Consider the following 16,722-nt stretch of genomic DNA (forward strand, 5'->3'; position numbering starts at 1 on the left):
CCGATGAAGACTCAGTTGAGAAGCAGCGTGGCGTAGTGGTTAGTGTCAGAACAGGATCTGGGAGATCTAGTTTCAAAGCCCCACTCTGCTGTGGAAACTCCTCTGGGTGACCCCCTCACCTAGAGGTGAGTACAATACTCTCACCTGGAGTACTGTGTTCATGTTTGGGGCACCACAAAGATGTAGACCAGCAGGAACGTCTCCAGAGCCAAAAACCCCAAAGCAGCCTGGGAGACTTATTTAAAAGGTTTATTTAACTTCTTAATTTGAGGTAAAATACTTTTTCATATCAACTTTCATAACAAAATACAGAGCTATCAGACACCCCTGGAAAAATATGTATATTATACATATATCTCTATAACATTACATCATATATATAATATATACGCAAACTTTTTTTTGAAGACTTTATAGAAAGTGGAACGTCTAAAGGCACTGCACAAAAGCATGAGGACTACTTACTTCTTTTTTTTACACACAATTTTAATCCTGCTTTACATGGACAAATACCTCAAGCGAAGAGCAGGTCATTCAGGCGCGTTGTCCCTGCTGAGCTGGAGTATCGTCAAAAAGGGACCACGTCCCATGAAGAGTGACAAAGAAAAGTCAGTAAATACTGCGTCACCTTAACACGCTAAAACCGAACAACTGAAGAAGAAAAAAACCCAAAACTAATCGAAAGTATTCCAAACCAAAGAAATCGCTCTTGTGAAAACCCACCAAGATCCATAAGACCAAAGGAAAAAGAGTTACATTTTTCAAAAGCAAAACAATTTATGGAATAAAGAAACCAAAGAGGTCAAAGCCTCAACACACACCACCGTCTCCCTTCACACAGCGCACTCCAAGAATGCACATTGTGGGGCAGGTGAGGGGGCTGAAGAAGACGCCGCCGCTCGGGCGGGCCACCGACCCCAGGGGCTCCGGGGTCCCTCCCGCTCCCTCTTTGGCATGGGTGAGTGACGGGAGACACACTCCCGTTGCCCCAAAGGGACACCTTCCTTCAGACGGGGTGGCGGGCTGGAGTCCGGACGGGCCCTACAGCGAGGGGCCTTTGCGCACAAGGGGGGCGGATCCTCGAAGCAGTGGGAATGGGGGGAGCTCCCCAACGCCCTGCAGAGCCTCCCGCCGGGAGGGCACAGCCGGTGGGCTGCGGCTTCAAGTTTTTATCTCCTAACATTTTCTATGGCTAGCAAAAAAAAAATTTTTTTTTTGAAGAGTACAATACAAATTATGCTCCTGATTAGTCAACGGCGGAATTTCAACCCCTCGCTCTCCACCGGCTTTAAATATTTGGCACGAGAAACAGGCTCTTTGCTAAGTGTACCGCCAGCTTTGTTTCCTGCCGGGAAGAGCACACACCCCTGTACCTCCCCCCGCAAAGCCAGGGGCGGCGTCCTGAGCCAGCTGAGGGGGCGGCAGAGCCGCTTCCGGGGGTCCCACTCCCCTCCCCAGGGGAAGGCAGGGGCGACGACATCCCCTGGGCGCCCGGGGCCCTCAGAACCTGAGTCCTTTTATCCCTGAACAAGGAATTCTCACTTTGCAGTGCAAAATGGCTATTGGATGAGGGCCGAGGCCAAAATAAAACTCCCCCCCCCCAAAAGCAACCACAATAGTTCCCGAGGGAGAAGAGTTAATTCTAATTTTCACTTTCAGAAGGGAGAGAAGGCGCTACCCCCCCCACCCACTCTCTCCAAATGAGACCAGAGCCCCCCCACCCCCAGCATCAGTTCTGGCACTTGGGTTTGATGGACATCGAGATTTGCATTGACGAATCATCTGAAAAGGCCTCGTGTTTCAATTCCTGAGTCAGAGCCGCCCCCTCCCCCAGCCGACTTCCACAGAGCCCTCTTGCTGCTTGCCCCCCAGCCCACAGGGGCATGTGGTGGTTAGGGGCCAAAGCCTAAACCGGGAGAGGAGGAAAGAGGCCCTTGAAGTGCCAGCCGAGGCCCCCCCCACACACACACACACAAAGGGCACACACATCCCTGGCACAGCGACAGCGCCTCTCGAGTCGACAACGGCCCGCTCTCCTCCCCGCTCTTCCCCTCCTGTCCCCAAACATGCCCGCAGTTATTTCATTCAGCACAGTCTGTGGGGGTTTCAGCTTCGGAGAGCGGCTTTCTTCACCTCCTTTACAAAGAGGAGCTGGATTCGAGTCCAGAAGCTTCCCCAGAGTATGAGATTTCAAGAGTCACGGCTCCCTTCGTCAGGTGTTTGACAAAGAGAGCTTTGACTCCCCCCCCCCAAAAAAAAAATCTTGTTGGCCTCTACAGGACTCAGTGCTACAGGACTCGACTCTGGCTCTTCTAGAGCAGACCCGCCCAGCCGCCCTCTGAAACTCTCGTTCGGAAGACAAATCTCCGAGAGGGAAATTACCGGCCGGCCAGGAGGTCTCGCTATGTTCAAGGAGCCTCTGCTAAGCAGGGCAGGTCACACAGCTGGTCAGTGGGGGGGGGGGATGGAGTGGGAGGCACCCGTGTCCATCCCACTTCTCTGCTGGGGAAAGGTCCACGGCCAGAAGGCCACAACTTTTAACACCGCTGAAGTCTTCAGCCCACCTTGCCACAAAAGCCACATTCTCACCTCTGGGGGCTTTCCAAAGAAGACACTGGGAAGCGAGCTTTGGCGTGGAGGAACAAGGAGCATGCGCTTTCCCCCGTGTTCATCTTGGAGCCCGAGCCAACCCTCCTCAGAAGCAGCAAGCAGAGAGCAACCTCTGCCAGAGTGGCGGGGCCCAAGGCCCCCTCCCCAGAGCAGCCCGGCTCGGCTCCCGCAGCACCTGCTCTGGCCAGGACAAGGGCCTGCCACTCCGCTGCCCACGCGCCTTCTTCCTGCACACTCACAGGTGAAAGCCCCCCCACCTCGGCATCTCCCCCTCCTCTGGCCCCTTTCAGCCCCATACAAGCGCCCCCCCCCCCCGCCAATGCTGGTCTCCCAACACACAAGAGAGGCAAGAACCCACAGCACCTAGCAGAGAGGTCAACACGCAGGGAGGCCCCAATCCCCAACATTCAGTCCCCTCTCCATCCACGTGCTTCCTCAAACCTCACCCATGAAAACAAGAAGGGCTCTGGCCAAAAGGCATCAGGATTTGTTCCACACCCACATTCTTTTCTCTTCCCTGAAAAGATTCTGCGACTGCCCGTCATGGCTTCTCCAAGGTTTCAAGGTCATTTGAAGTGTGACCACGAGGTCATCCCTGCCCCCCCTCCCCTCCCCAGTCCTAGAAGTAACACTTAGGTTGCAAAGCCCTACCTGCCAGCCACAAAGCGTGCAGTGCCCCCCACCCCCGACCCCTCACCCCACGGCCGGCTTCTTGGTCGGTGTGTGCCGTTCGCTGGCAATCTCGGCATTTAAAACGTGAAGGTGCAGAGCGACGTTCCAGAAGGCCCCCCCCCCAGATAAAACCTCTTCCCGATCGGACGTGGGACACTTGCCAGTTTCGGGGTTCTCCTCTGTGGTCACCTGACTCCATAGGAAAGAACTATATACATTCAGACAGAACCTGGCTTCTAGAAACGGCAGAGAGCGAAAGCGATGCAGAAGAGCCCCTCGCTCACTTCAGCGGGAGCCGAAGGGGCAGCCCCTGCAGAAACGGAAGAGGCAAGTTTCCGTCGGGCGACACCCCCCCCCAACCCCGGCAAAATGGGCCTGTCCTCTGATTAAACACACAGAGAACGGCCCTGCTGGCCCAACCACCTCCAGCCCCTTCCCCCTGCTAGGCAAACTCTGCTACATTCGGGCCCCGAGGTGCTCGCTAGCCACGGGCCCCTCTCTGCTGGCCTAAGCGTCTGCAGCTGCCGTGGCCGCTACAGCCTTAGGAGCCAGCAGGCCGTGGGGGCTGCTTAGGGGAACGTCTCCCCAGAGGGGCTTCCTGCCCCGGCTCTCCTCCAGGACGTCCGCTTGCCAGTCGCCGTACCAGCGGCGCTTGAGCCGCAGCTTGGGGGGCATCGCCGCGTCTTCCCTCTTCTCCTGGGTGCTCAGGTCCCCCGCAGGCTCCTGGGGGCTCCTCTCGCCCCTCCCCTCCTCCTGCTTGGGCTTTTTCCCCGCTGGCAAGGGGACTGGGGCGGGCACGGGCGTGGGCATCACCACGGGCCAAGAGGGGGCCACCGGCCTGGCAAACAGAGCTCTCCCCGCCTCCTGGCTGGCCCCGTCCTCCGTTCCCTCTTGGTCCTTCTTCTCAGGGGAATCTCCACCCTCGGCTTCCTTGTCCAAAATCGGCTCCGTCTTAACTTGAGGGGACAAGGGGGGAGGGGCCTGCAAAGCCCCCGCCTCGCCACCACTCTCACGCCTCTCTCGGTTCTTGCGCCCGATGGGCGGGGGCTGCAGCTTGATGGGGAACGGGGGCTGATCCTCGGGAGGCCCCTGGCGCTGCAGGGGCGGGATCAGCAGCCCCGGGTAGCGGGGGAAAGTCCTGGGGCTCAGGTGGTAGTTGAAGACGGAGCAGGCCTGCGAGTGGAGATAGTGCTTCATCTCGTCGGGGTTGAAGGAGAAGCAGCTGCTCCCCGGAAAGGGGCTCATGCCCGGGGAGGGGCTGTAGGAGAAGAAGGTGGGTGTCAGGGACAAAGCCGGGGAGATGGGGACGTTCAGGACACCTCCCCGGGCCGGGAGGGGAGAGACGGCAAACGGGCTGTGCGGGTCGGGGTACAGCCCCGGCCTGCTGAAGAGAGGGAGCACCAGGTCTGGTTTGCGCTTCGAGGGGCCGACCCCAGCCGCGCCAGAGGCCGCGTTGCGAGAGGGCAGGAGGTCCACCCCGTGCCTCCAGTCGGGAGAGCTGCCGTCCAGCTCCGGCACCGGAGACGGCTTCTCGCCGAGGCTGCCGTTATTCAGGGACTCCTGGCCAGGCGGCACCAGGGACCGGGCCGAGAAGTGGTTCGGCTGGGGGTCTTCTGTGGGAGAGTGGCCGTCCAGCGGAGGGAAATGGAACCGGGAGGAAGCCGTCGGGATGGGAGGGGCGCTCTGTGGGACGACACCTGCCGGGAAAGGAGGAAACAGGAGACCAGCATTAGGAGCAGAGGCCCGCCCAAGGCGCATACTCGGCTCTGAAAATCAGGCACCTGTGTCTCGTGCAAGTAATGCAAGAGGAGGAGGAGGATGCGCAATGCAGGGAAGGCGCTCCTGGCATGCAAAGACAAGCGGCCTCTTGGCTCCCTTCAGCGCTGTGACCCCTCAACCAGCCCTTTCTTCTCCACTCGTCAGTCAAGACTCGGCTCCACCAGAGCTCCCCCCACTCACCTGCCCTTTCCTGGCTGAAGTTAAACCACGAGCGTCACCCATGCCCTGCACACACCTACCCTTGAGACCGCCCCTGTCTTGGAGAGGGTTACAGGTCTCAACTTGAGAGTCCTGCTTGACACAGGGGCCACCTTAGAAAAACCATGGCTGAGTTCTGCTTGCCCCCCCCCTCCACGCTTCTCACAATTTCTATTTTCGAGAATCATTTCCCCCACAGTTCCGACTGCTGAAGAACCCCCAACCCACATGTTCCAGGGGCCCCTGGCCGCTGACCCATGTGAAATTTTTATCAATTTTATTTACGTTATTTATAGTCCCCGTTTCTCACTGGGACTTAAGGAGGATTACATAGAGTCAATACAATTGAAGGATGGGCCATTCAGCACATGAGAGGCGGGAGAGAGGATTTGGATTTCAGAATCAACCATAAATCTAAAAACCAGAACTGAAGCAAAGTATAAGTGTTTTAGATTGTGTAAGCTGCGCTGAGCCCATCCTTCGGGTTGGGGTGTACGGGGTAGAAATTTTAAAAAATTAAAAAATTTAAAAAAGTAGATAAATTAACGTGTCACATTAAATGACGCAAAATTATATAGTGGGATCCACATGAAGTCGCCTTATCCTGAATCAGACCCTTGGTCCATCAAAGTCAGGTATTGTCTACTCAGACCAGCAGTGGCTCTCCAGGGTCTCAGGCGGAGGTCTTTCACATCACCTACCTGCCTAGTTCCTTTAACTGGAGATGCCGGGGATTGAACCTGGGACCTTCTGCATGCCAAGCAGATGCTCTACCACTGAGCCACGGCCCCTCCCCTAATTACAGCAAACTATACAAAGCAATATAGAAACATAAAACCTAATAATTTGTCCAAGTAACTCTGGGAAACATCTAGCACAGTGCTACCCTACTGCCTGCGTAGAAGAGCCCTCTTGAATAATTCAGTTTTGCATAATTTGCGGAATGCCAGGAGGGGGGGAGCCTTCCTGACCTCCTCAGGCGGACTGATGCACAAGGTGGGGGCCACAACGGAGAGGGAGTGTGTCAGAGACCCCCCCCCCACACAGGGCTAGCTGGCTGTGTTGTGTTCAGCTGCGGCACAGAATCGGCTGCTGCCCCTGACCTCCTCTGCCACAGCCAATCTCTCTCCCGAGGAAACCTAACCAGCTTCAGGGATAATTCTCAGGGATCCCAAATTTTTATTTATTTATATTTAGATTTATATCCTGTTTCCCCCCCCACACACACACACACTACAACGGGGCTCAGGTGGGTAACAAGTCAAATATACATTTAAAATCAGGAATAGTTGAAACAGATGAAACTCCTTTTAAAAAATGCCACTGTAAGACAAAGAAGAAGAGTCGGTTTTTATATGCCAACTTTCTCTACCACTTAAGGGAGACTCAAACTGGCTTACAATCACCTTCCCTTCCCCTCCCCACAACAGACAGCCTGTGAGGTAGGTGGGGCTGAGAGTGTGTGACTAGTGCAAGGTCACCCAGCAGGCTTCATGTGTAGGAGTGGGAAAACCAACTTGGTTCACCAGATTAGCCTCCGCCACTCATGTGGAGGAGTGGGGAATCAAACCCGGTTCTCCAGATCAGACTCCACCACTCCAAACCACCGCTCTTAACCACCACACCACGCTGGCTCTCCACCACGTAAGCTCTCGGCAGAGTCAACTCCCAGGACTAAGAGACCCTCTGCACAAAAAGTGGGAAGGGGGACCGATGGGGGTCTAGAGGAGAGGCCTCAAAGCCTCTGCTTTAGGTGAATCACTCCCACCCCTCCCAAAACTCAAGGATTAACCAAAGCAGACCGGCAGGGCCCTTTGCCCGCTCAGCACCAAGCACCAGGCGGGCTCTTGCTTCAGACACCCATGTGGGTGTGACAGGAGAGGAGGCCCAGCCGCTGACACAGGCCTCCTCCTCCAGAACAGGTCTGTTGGGTGAGCCTCCACCCCTCTCTCCAGGCAGGAGGAAAGAAAACAAGCGGCCACCCCCAAGATGCATTATGGGACTCAAGTGCACTGTTCCCTTCTCAACACCTGCCCCAGGGAGTGCCTGCCGGCAGGAAGAACAATCACCAGCAGAAAACCACCCAGACTTGTTGTGGGAATCAGCACTGCTCCAGCAGCACAGCTCTAGCCTGTGGGACACGGAACCGGCTGGCTCCGCAGCCAGGGTGCGCTTCCGCAGAGCCGAGAAGGGAAATGCAGCTCAGCAGTCCATGCCCAGGCTGAAGCAAGATCCCCGGGGCTCCTGTTTCCAGGAATGGATGTTTGGCACCAGCAAGAAAGAGAAACCCTTTCAAACCCGCATTTCAAACACGTTGGAGATCTCCAAGATAAAATGCCTCCGGAAACCCACTGCAGACATCAGATAGACACAGCCCTTGCCCAAGAAAAGCCCCCCCCCTCAAAAAACGCCCGTGCCCCCACCCCCTTCTGTCCGCAGGCACTCAGATGACACGCACTGAGGCTTTCCCCCAGATACCCCCTGCACAGCCCAAAGCACTGGCAAGGAAAGAAATAGGCCTCTGTCCTCAGCCTCCAGACGGCACCGGGCTGAAACGCCTGGAAGACGGTTGTTGCCAGCAGAGGCAGGCAGGCGCTGCAGCAGCAGCCTGAGTCGTGTGTGTGTGGGCTTCCTTGGGGGTCACACCTGTACCGAATCAGTACAAACTGCACCCCCCCCCCCAGCCAGAGAGGGTCAGCACTGCTACTGCGAGACAGGCTTCCTCCACAAGGGGCAGGCGGGAGCTCTTGGGCCTCATGAAGGCTCAGTCAGTTCAGAAGGGAGCAGCCAAGTTCGACAGAGGAGCGTCTTAGGAAATCCGAACGAAACAGGAGTTGGAAGAATTGGTTCTTTTGACTCTATGACAAGGGTGTTACATTTAAGATGACAAATGCAACACCTGGATTAGTCACTGATTGTCCCGGCTATTTTACGCAAAAAAGCAGCAAATGACAGTAGAACGGATGAAAGCGCTAAAAAGTTCAGCCCAGGTAAAAAAGCATTTTAAAGGGAGGGGGAGAACCCCAGCGAACAAGGAGCAAAGACAAGAGATGGAGCCTAGGTTTCCAATGTGGGGATGGTGCAGGGTGAGAGGATACCACAGCTACTCCTGCAAAGTTTGGGGGGGGGGAGGAAGAGCCATGGCTCGACCTGCCGCTCAAGAGACTGGCTCCCCAAGGGTGGCCTTTGCTCCATGGCAGGCAGAGCGATGCCTCCAGGAACTGACCCTCTGCTGATCCTTGGAACGTCTGAAGCTGCCGCGGGAGCCCACGAGCCACAAGGCCTCGTCAGCGACAGCCCCTTGAGAGGGGAAGGGGCTCCTGAACCCAACCCCTCTCCCTATGTTGGGCTGCAGAGACAGCTGCTGCCTGCGGAGAGGCTGGCTTCACCTGGGGAGGACATAGGGGTCTAATGTGCCCTTCCACACCAGGCCCCAATCTCTAAAACTCCCGTTACGATGCTGCCACACAAATGTGGGCCAGGATCCCAAGAGAACAGGAGTGGAGTCCAGCCCACTGTTTACCGTGCCTCTTATCCTACTCTTCCTGCGCTGCCTTTGAGCGTGCCCAGACCTCCCGCGTATGTCCCGAGGGGCCCCTTGGTCCCTGCGCACTGCACCAGACGGCCGCTGCCGCTCCACTCACCATTGGGCCGGATGTTGATGAAAGGGTAATTGGGCATCACCAGCTTGTTGAAGTTGAACTTGTAGGTGAACCTCTTCCCCTTGGTCTTGTGAAGGATCCTCTTATTGTAATAGTATCTGCAAAGAGAGAGAGAGAGCCTTGACCACACGCATCCTACTCCAAGAAATAAAACACTAGGGAGTTTGTCCCCCCCCCCCCCGCAATTAAGACTAGACTTTGCTCCTCAGCTGGAAGAGACGGCAAAGGAATCAAGCAGCTCGAGCAGAGGGAAGCCCGTGGGGAAACCCCGCTGACTCATCTCCCTACCACCGCCCTCAGCAGCACTGAAGAAAAACGGGCAAAGAACTTTGCTTCCCTTCCCAGGAATCCACCGTTGCATTTGCATTTTTCAATATATTACTTCCTTCCTCTTCCATTCTGCAAATTACCACAAGTGTCGCCTTGCCCGTCTTGGCCTGTGCCAGCCAACAGGGATCAAAGGGCACAAGGCAGCCGCCTGGGTGCTCCGCAAAGGCAGAAGCCGGCAGGGACAAACGCTTGCCCAGCAGGGCCACCCGTGCTCTCAGTTGAACCCCTACCTTAAAAACTCACACAGCATAAGAGTCCTTGCAACAAGCAGGCTTGAGGATGGTGGGGGGGTCTACCAAGGGTGTGGGAAGTGCAGGGATGGCCAGAGCACAGTGGGCTGGGTCGAGACTGTCAAAGACTAGCCAGGGTGCTGCGGCCAACATCTCAGGGCAGCAGATCCCCCCACTGGGTAGATGGCCAAGCGGCAGAGACCACCCAGACCACCCCTGAAGTGCTGCCCATGAAAGCCAGGAAAGACTCCATGGCAGAGGTGAGCTGACGGACACCCATTGAAGAGAGGCTAGGCTTCTAGCACCTGTGCCCAAGACAGCAAACTGCCTGGAAAGCACAAGCCACCAATTACTAACATGGCTTCCACAATAATGGAATTAAGCCCTGGAAAACCAGCAGCTCATCAAGAAAAATCCAGTTCTACAACCAACCTAAACGTCAAAAGTCCCTTGCTTACCGGTTAGGAAGAACGGACCCCCTCAAGAGTACATCAACATCCCCTAAGCTTCAAAAGAGTGCTTGGGGGGAGGGGACAAGCTCAGGACAACTCTCCTGGAAACTCAAAAGCCAATTCCACACACGGGGTTCTTGGCTCCAGGAATGCCGGCAAAGGATTTCAGTCCACATATTTTAGATGGCAGAATTCCGCAAGGAAGGGGCAGGTCTGCAGGGAAGGCTGGACTGGCAGGTCCGAGGAGAGAATCCCCTCCACTGCCTATGCCTACCAACAAGCCCAGCTTCCTCTCCGCTTTGAGGGCATCAGTCCAAAGTAAGGGGTTCCATTCAAGACACATTCAAGACACACACAAGACCCTTCCTGGTCACCCCCTGGCACTGCCAGCCCCGCTGACCTGAGGGCCCGGCTCAGCTTGTCATAGTTCATCTGGGGCTTGCACTTCCTCCTGCCCCACAGCCGCGCCACCTCGTCGGGGTCCTTGATGACAAACTCCCCGTACTCGCCCTGCTGCCAGGCGATGACGTGGCGGAACTCCTCCTTCTGCAGCAGCTCCAGGATGAAGTGCCAGAGCTGGATCTGCCGGGAGCCGGGGCTGGACTCCGTCTTGTAAGCCCAGTCGGGGAAGTGGTAGCCTGGAGAGTCGAATGCCAGGGAGGGAGGGAGCCGTTAGAAGGCTGCAAGCAGCATTCCCCCCCCCCACCACACACAGACAAGCCCTTCTTTGAGGCAAAGAGCTGCTCTGGTGGTTGAGGAGTCCTAGTGCAACGCCACTCCGCTCCCCTGCTTTGCAGCATTTTTTAGAAGGCATTTTGTGCCAGTCTTTTAAGAGCAACTCAACTGGTGAAAACTTAGAATCATAGAGTTGGAAAGGACCACCAGGGTCATCTAGTCCAACCCCCTGCACAATGCAGGAAATTCACAACTACCTCCCCCACACACACCCAGTGACCCCTAGTCCATGCCCAGAAGATGGCCCAGATTCCCTCCTTCTCATGAACTGCCTAAGGTCATAGAATCAGCATTGCTGACAGATGGCCATCTAGCCTCTGCTTAAAAACCTCCAGGAAGGGAGAGCTCACCAACCTCCTGAGGAAGCCTGTTCCACTGAGCAACCACTCTGTCAGGAAGTTCTTCCTAACGTCTAGACGGAAACTCTTTTGATTCAACTTCAACCCGTTGGCTCTGGTCCGACCTTCTGGGGCAGAGCAACAGCTACCCTTACACTTTCTCACGAGGAAAACCAGCAAGTTCAAACTGAAAATGTCACTTAGGAAGGCTAATCAATCCCTCAGGGATTGTGCAAAGATCATCATGTTACCTGCCCTCTTAAAAGCCCCTGGATCTCTCCAAAACACACTGGCTTATCTCCCCCACCCTCTCCCAGGAGTTTTGGAGTAGTCCCCCCTTCAGCTTGGGAGGTCAGATTCTCTTGGCATCAGGCCATTTAGGGCTTCCTCCCTTGCTCGTTTGGGTTTTTCCTGTATTAGCAGAAGCTTCTCTGGGGGACCATCTGGGGGGGGGGGGACCATCTGGGCGCTACACTTTCTGCCTTACCAATGCTCAGTCCTGTCTGGAAGAGGCTCCATAAGCAAAACCGTGGCCACAGGCTGAATCAGGCCCTGCCAACAGAACAGCGCAAGGGGGTGGGGGAAGCAGCCCTCAAGGGGGTCGTCTGCTCTGGCACAAGCAGCCTGCCTGATGTCAAATTCAGAAGAATCGAGCCCTCAAGGGGGATGAGAGCACAGAGGGGGGATGACCTCACCTCCTCCTCCTCCTCCTGGCTTATCCGCAATGCTGCAGCCGGCCTTCATTTTCCTCCTCCTTCTGCTGAAAGGGGGGAGGGAGGAAGGGAGAGAGAGAAAGAAAAGGCACGATTACCTCTCAAGAGGCAGCTGCCACACACCGTATTCCAGCCACTCACCCCGGCGAAGGCGCTTTCACCCTATGAAGCCACCTCCCCAAGTCTGTGCCCAGGGGTTTCACTGCTACCAACGGCTGTAATTACACACCACCCAACTCCTAACCGCAGGCTCCAAAGGTAGCATTTAGCGTTCGCCTCCCCGCCCAGCTCGACACTGACCTAAAGGAAGCGTAGAAAGCACAGGGGCAGAATAAGACGGCACAAGGGCCTCCTCTGGCTGCAGACTGGGGGTGGGGCTCATGCCGCCGGCCCGCAGTAAACAGGTCGTGAGGAGGACTGCCCCCAGGTTCCCTCCGGGGGGCTGTTCCTGAGACACAGAGGAAGCGCAGCCTTGCTGGGAGCTTAGCAGGAGCCTTTAACGCCCCTGGAGATCATTGAGAACACAGGAAAAGAACACCGTGGTTCTTCCGGTGATGACACTCACGGGCAAACCCACCAATTGGACAGCGGTGTCTGAACCCGGGTCATGCTGGCTTTTAGGAACAGCAACTCAGGAACAGCCGCAGAATTGGCTCACACGGTGCCACTTTCGACCCTGGTTTCTACACTTAGGAGGGCCCTGAAGCTCAGCCTGAGCCAATTCGAGGTGGCAGTTCCAGCCTGGCAAAGCTGGGGGCCGAGGGGAGAGCACAGAGGGCTGGATTCCAGAATGGCCCCTCCCAACTCTGCAGGGGGAGCAAGACGCAGCCCTCCGAGGCTCACGGCATGTCTGGGGAACCCCAAAGGTCCTCCATCCTCCTCCACAGTGCCTCCCGCTGGCGGCCTTGAAAAGCACCGCAGAGGGTGGGGGGGCGGGGGGGGAAGCCTTCAGCCAGCCCTCGGCAGACTCCGGAGGGCAGGCAGCTTTCCCGGGGGTCTCCTTCCCTCCTGCCACCCAGTGGAGTTACTGGGAGACTCTCAGAGAAACTGCCAGAGCCAGCGTGGTGTAGTGGTTAAGAGCGGTGGACCATAATCTGGAGAACCGGGTTTGATTTCCCCACTCCTCCTCTGCATGAGCGGAGGAGGCTAATCTGGTGAACTGGATTTGTTTCCCCACCCCCTAGAATGAAGCCAGCTGGGTGACCTTGGGCTAGTCACAGCTCTCTTAGAGCTCTCTCAGCCCCACCTACCTCCCAGGGTGTCTGTTGTGGGGAGGGGAAGGTGATTGTGAGCCGGTTTGAGCCTCCCTTAAGCGGCAGAGAAAGTTGGCATATAAAAAAACAGCTCTTCCTCTTCTTCTCCCCCCCCCAACCCCGGCCTGGAAGGAAGCCGCAGCCCCCCACCCAGGTCCACCATGGATAAAGAGGGAGGATGAAGGGATCACGCGGCCCAGCCGGCTCCGGAGCCTGTCCCGCCTGCCCCTCCCCACCTGGGCCTGCCGCTATTCCTTCCGCCACAAGCAGCTTTTTCCTAGGAAGGACCCCCCCCCGCGGGTTCCCACTGCCGTGGGGGGGTCACCCCCAGGCAGAGCAGGGCCCCCACCGGGGAGCCAAACCCAGCCATCAGCAGGCCTTTGCCGCTCTGCCCGGCAGCGGCAGCAGCCGCCGCCCTCCTCCCCCCCTTTCCGCGCCCCAGATGCCACCAGCGCCCTAATGACGCCCGCGGTGCCAGCCTGCCAGGGAGGGGAGGCAGCCGCGACTCCCCCTCCCCTTCCCCCCCACCCCCGCCGAAATCTGACAGGCCGAGGGCGGAGAAGGTGGGGAGCGCTGCCGCGGACCTGCGGAACTCCCTGCCACAGGAAGCGCGGGGGGCAGCTGCTCCGAGCCGGGCTCCGTGGGAAGGGTGGTGGTGGTTGGAGGAGGGCCCGGCCGGCCCCGCGGGCCTCGGCCTCTCCCGGGCCCCGCCTGCCCTGCCCCTCACCTCCGGAGCGCCGGGAGAGCGAGGACCGCCTCGGGCGGGCCGGCCTGCCTGCCTGCCTGGCTCCGCTCGCCGCCGCCGTCCTCCCTGCCTCCGTCCGTCGGTCCGGCCTCCCACCCGCAGCCGTCGTCGCCGCCGCCCCCCCCCGCCGGAAACGGAAACGCCTCGTCGTCCGCCCACTTACCCTGACTCACCTCGGGCGTCACGTGCGCGCACGCGCAAGCGCACGACGCCGCTTCCCGGAGTAGGGGGGAAGAGAGTCGGAACAAGCGTCACTTCCGGGAAGAAGAGAAGCGTCGGAAGGAGCGGCGCGAGGATGGAAAGAGGGCATCTCGGCCGGCCGGCCGTTCCGGAAGTCTCTTCCCCGCCTCCTTCCGCTTCCCTCCTGTGGACGGGCGTCACGGGGACATTTTGCGACCAATCAAAACCCGAGGAAAAGAGGCGAGGCCGGCGTCATTTGCATAGAATGAAATGTGGCCTTGTTTTGAAGGCGCGCCGACCGCGGCCCCTCCCTACCCGGGCAGGCGAAGCCACCCTCCAGGCGGCGCCGGGAAATCTCCCGGAATCCCCAGGGAGCTCCAGACCGCAGGCTGCCCTCGCACCGACTGGGCAAACAGGTGCTGGAGCCCAGCCGCCGCCGCCAGCGGTCCTCTGGGGTGGCGGGGGGGGGCATCCCTCCAGGTGGGGCCCAGCACGCAGGAGGCCTGTCAGGGCAGCTGTCGGTCCGGCCCGTTTGCAGGTGGGGGGCCACCTGCAGAAGGCCCTGCTCAGAGGAGCCCAGCTGTCATGGCGGAGGGGTGCGGGTCCTGTGGCCGGTGGGCCTAGGCAGCCAGTCTCGCCTGGAGGGGTCCAGCGGCGTGGGTCCAGGGGGCCAGATTGCCCAGGACCAGGCCAAGGAGGGGGGGCCGCCTTCGGGGCTAGAGAGAGTGGGAAGAAGCTGTTCCAGAGCGTTTTTCCTGTCCTCCAGCGCCGTGGGCCGCCCCGCAGAAGCCGCCGCGGAGCCTGGGGGCCCCTTCGAGACCCACAGAGGAGTTGCCTGATGACCTGTGTGGCGCTGGGCTCCGGCCCGCTTGGTCAGGGGCATCCGGGAGGGGGGGCTTCTATCCTCCGCCTGTGTGCGCACCTTTCTCTCTGGGGACTGAGAAGCCCCTCCGGGCACCTGGGGCTGGCCAGCCAACAGACTGCTGTCAAGGAACGGTGTGTCTGTCTGTCTGGGGACCCCCAAACTCTGGAAAAAGCATTCCTTAAAGTACCCGTTTAATTCACCACCCCGCAACAGAGGCAAGCGCTAGTGCCCAGTAACCCACCCACCCACGGGTGACAGGAGATGGCAACGCGTGCCATTCTGCCTTCTCCCCAGCAGGCCTCAGCAGTGTACAGTTAGGAAGCCAACAGCACACCCCTGGGAGGGTGGGGGGCGTACATAAGGAACTCTGGTGGATCCCGGTTTCATGCCAGTGGGCCCCAAATGTGAGGTGCCAACACAGCCGGCCACCAGCCCTGCCATGGCTGGCCACCAGAGATATGCAGGCGTACCCACTATGCCAGCACAGAAAGGGGCATGCCTGGGAGCGTGGTGAGAGTTGGCCCCCTAAGCCTCTTCAGGACGACCCCCTCAGCTGGTTTAAAGCGGCAGCATAGCTGCAAGCACCCACACAACAGGCAAGGCAAAGGTCTCCGGCAGCCAGTCCCACCAACAAGCCTCAGCGTAGCTCAGGATGCCAACTTCAGGGGCAGCCAATCAGGTCTCTCCTATGCCTGGTGTGGAGGGCGCTGCTCTGGGATGCGGGCGTCTTGGGCTCAAGCCCAGCCTCTGCTTTGTGTTTTGCTGCCAGTTCCCCGTGGGGGCGGGGGCAGACCTTGCCCTTTAGCATCCTCTCCCTCCCTGAATTCATTGCCACCCTTCCCCCATGCAGGGGTGCTGGCAAATACTTTGCTGGAGGCGCTGCTGTGCATTCCCCTCTTGCTGCCCCGATGCCCACAGGCCCCCTGCGTGGCAAAAGGGAGCCTGCAACTGGGCTGGGACTCAAACACACATCCACAGGCGTGCTCCGGAGAGTGTTGGCTCCGGGGCTCCTGCTGCTCGCACTACAGGCCTCCGTTGGGGTCACCCAGGCAGGGGGTCTTTCCTCCCCGCCTTCTGGCATTCCACCTGTGGGGGGGGGGGCAACATGGTCTCGGGGGCCTCAGCTGCTTTGGAGGGTGGTTAAAATCAGTAAATGAAATATTGGGTAACATATTGATATGGCAATTACTGTTTTTTGAAAAAGCCCCAGTCAGTGTGGAGGGTGGGGGGACATCAGGGGAAGTGGTATGGAACAGAAACGGGGGAATTCCCCTATGTGGAAGCCTAATTGGGGCTGCCCTGTATTGGATATCCCCATATGCCACACATGGGGATATCATTGGCTGCCCACCCGATTGGCAATATTGCCAGGATTGTTGTGGACTCCGGCCTGCTCGCCAGGCAATCCTGGCCCCGCAGAGGAGGAGACGTTGCTTTGTTCTGCCTTGCAGCAAGTGCCGAGGCAAATGGCCAGCTGCATCTGCCCCACAGTAGAGCCACGGGGGTGTAACTATGCTGGAGGGTGCCACCCACCCCTTGTGCCACAAATGGGTCCAATGAGGACAGAAGAGTTCGTTGAGGACATAAATGGGGGGGGGGGATCTGGAGCCCGTTTCTGGATTATTTTGACAAATACATTTACTTGTGTGTGTGTGTTAAGTGCCGTCAAGTCGCTTCCGACTCATGGCGACCCTATGAATGAAAGTCCTCCAAAATGTCCTATCTTTGACAGCCTTGTTCAGATCTTGCAAATTGAAGGCTGTGGCTTCCTTTATTGAGTCAATCCATCTCTTGTTGGGTCTTTACTTAAGCACACATAAGTGAAGATCCAAGTCACTGCCTCCAGGTGGGGGGTAGGGAAGGGCCTCCCCAGTCCCCCCCTTCCTGCCCCCCATCCTCCTATATCAAGTTCTTCAAAAATCTCCGAGGCCACAACCAATACAGGGCAGCCGCAATGGGG

General features: G+C 57.9%; 1 protein-coding gene across 1 annotated transcript; it reads right to left on the reverse strand.

Annotated features, from left to right (window-relative positions):
* Positions 1-3,789: 3,789 nt before the first annotated feature.
* On the reverse strand, positions 3,790-11,750 carry LOC130480232 (ETS translocation variant 3-like). Its single transcript, XM_056852683.1, has 4 exons — positions 11,702-11,750; positions 10,334-10,571; positions 8,904-9,019; positions 3,790-4,979 (listed from the first exon to the last, which is right to left on the reverse strand). Exons 1-4 carry the CDS (start codon positions 11,748-11,750, stop codon positions 3,790-3,792), a joined length of 1,593 nt encoding a protein of 530 aa, XP_056708661.1.
* Between the last annotated feature and the right edge of the window lie 4,972 nt (positions 11,751-16,722).

Source organism: Euleptes europaea, chromosome 7, assembly GCF_029931775.1.
Source record: "Euleptes europaea isolate rEulEur1 chromosome 7, rEulEur1.hap1, whole genome shotgun sequence".
NCBI classification, from domain to species: Eukaryota; Metazoa; Chordata; class Lepidosauria; order Squamata; family Sphaerodactylidae; genus Euleptes; species Euleptes europaea.

Excerpts from the sequence above, each read along its gene's own strand:
- LOC130480232 (XM_056852683.1), bottom strand. The coding sequence starts at position 11,750 with ATGAAGGCCGGCTGCAGCATTGCGGATAAGCCAGGAGGAGGAGGAGGA. Across the intron at positions 10,572-11,701 it reads GCCAGGAGGAGGAGGAGGAG|GCTACCACTTCCCCGACTGG; the intron begins GTGAGGTCATCC and ends TCGACTCTCCAG. Across the intron at positions 9,020-10,333 it reads AAGCTGAGCCGGGCCCTCAG|ATACTATTACAATAAGAGGA; the intron begins GTCAGCGGGGCT and ends CTCTCTTTGCAG.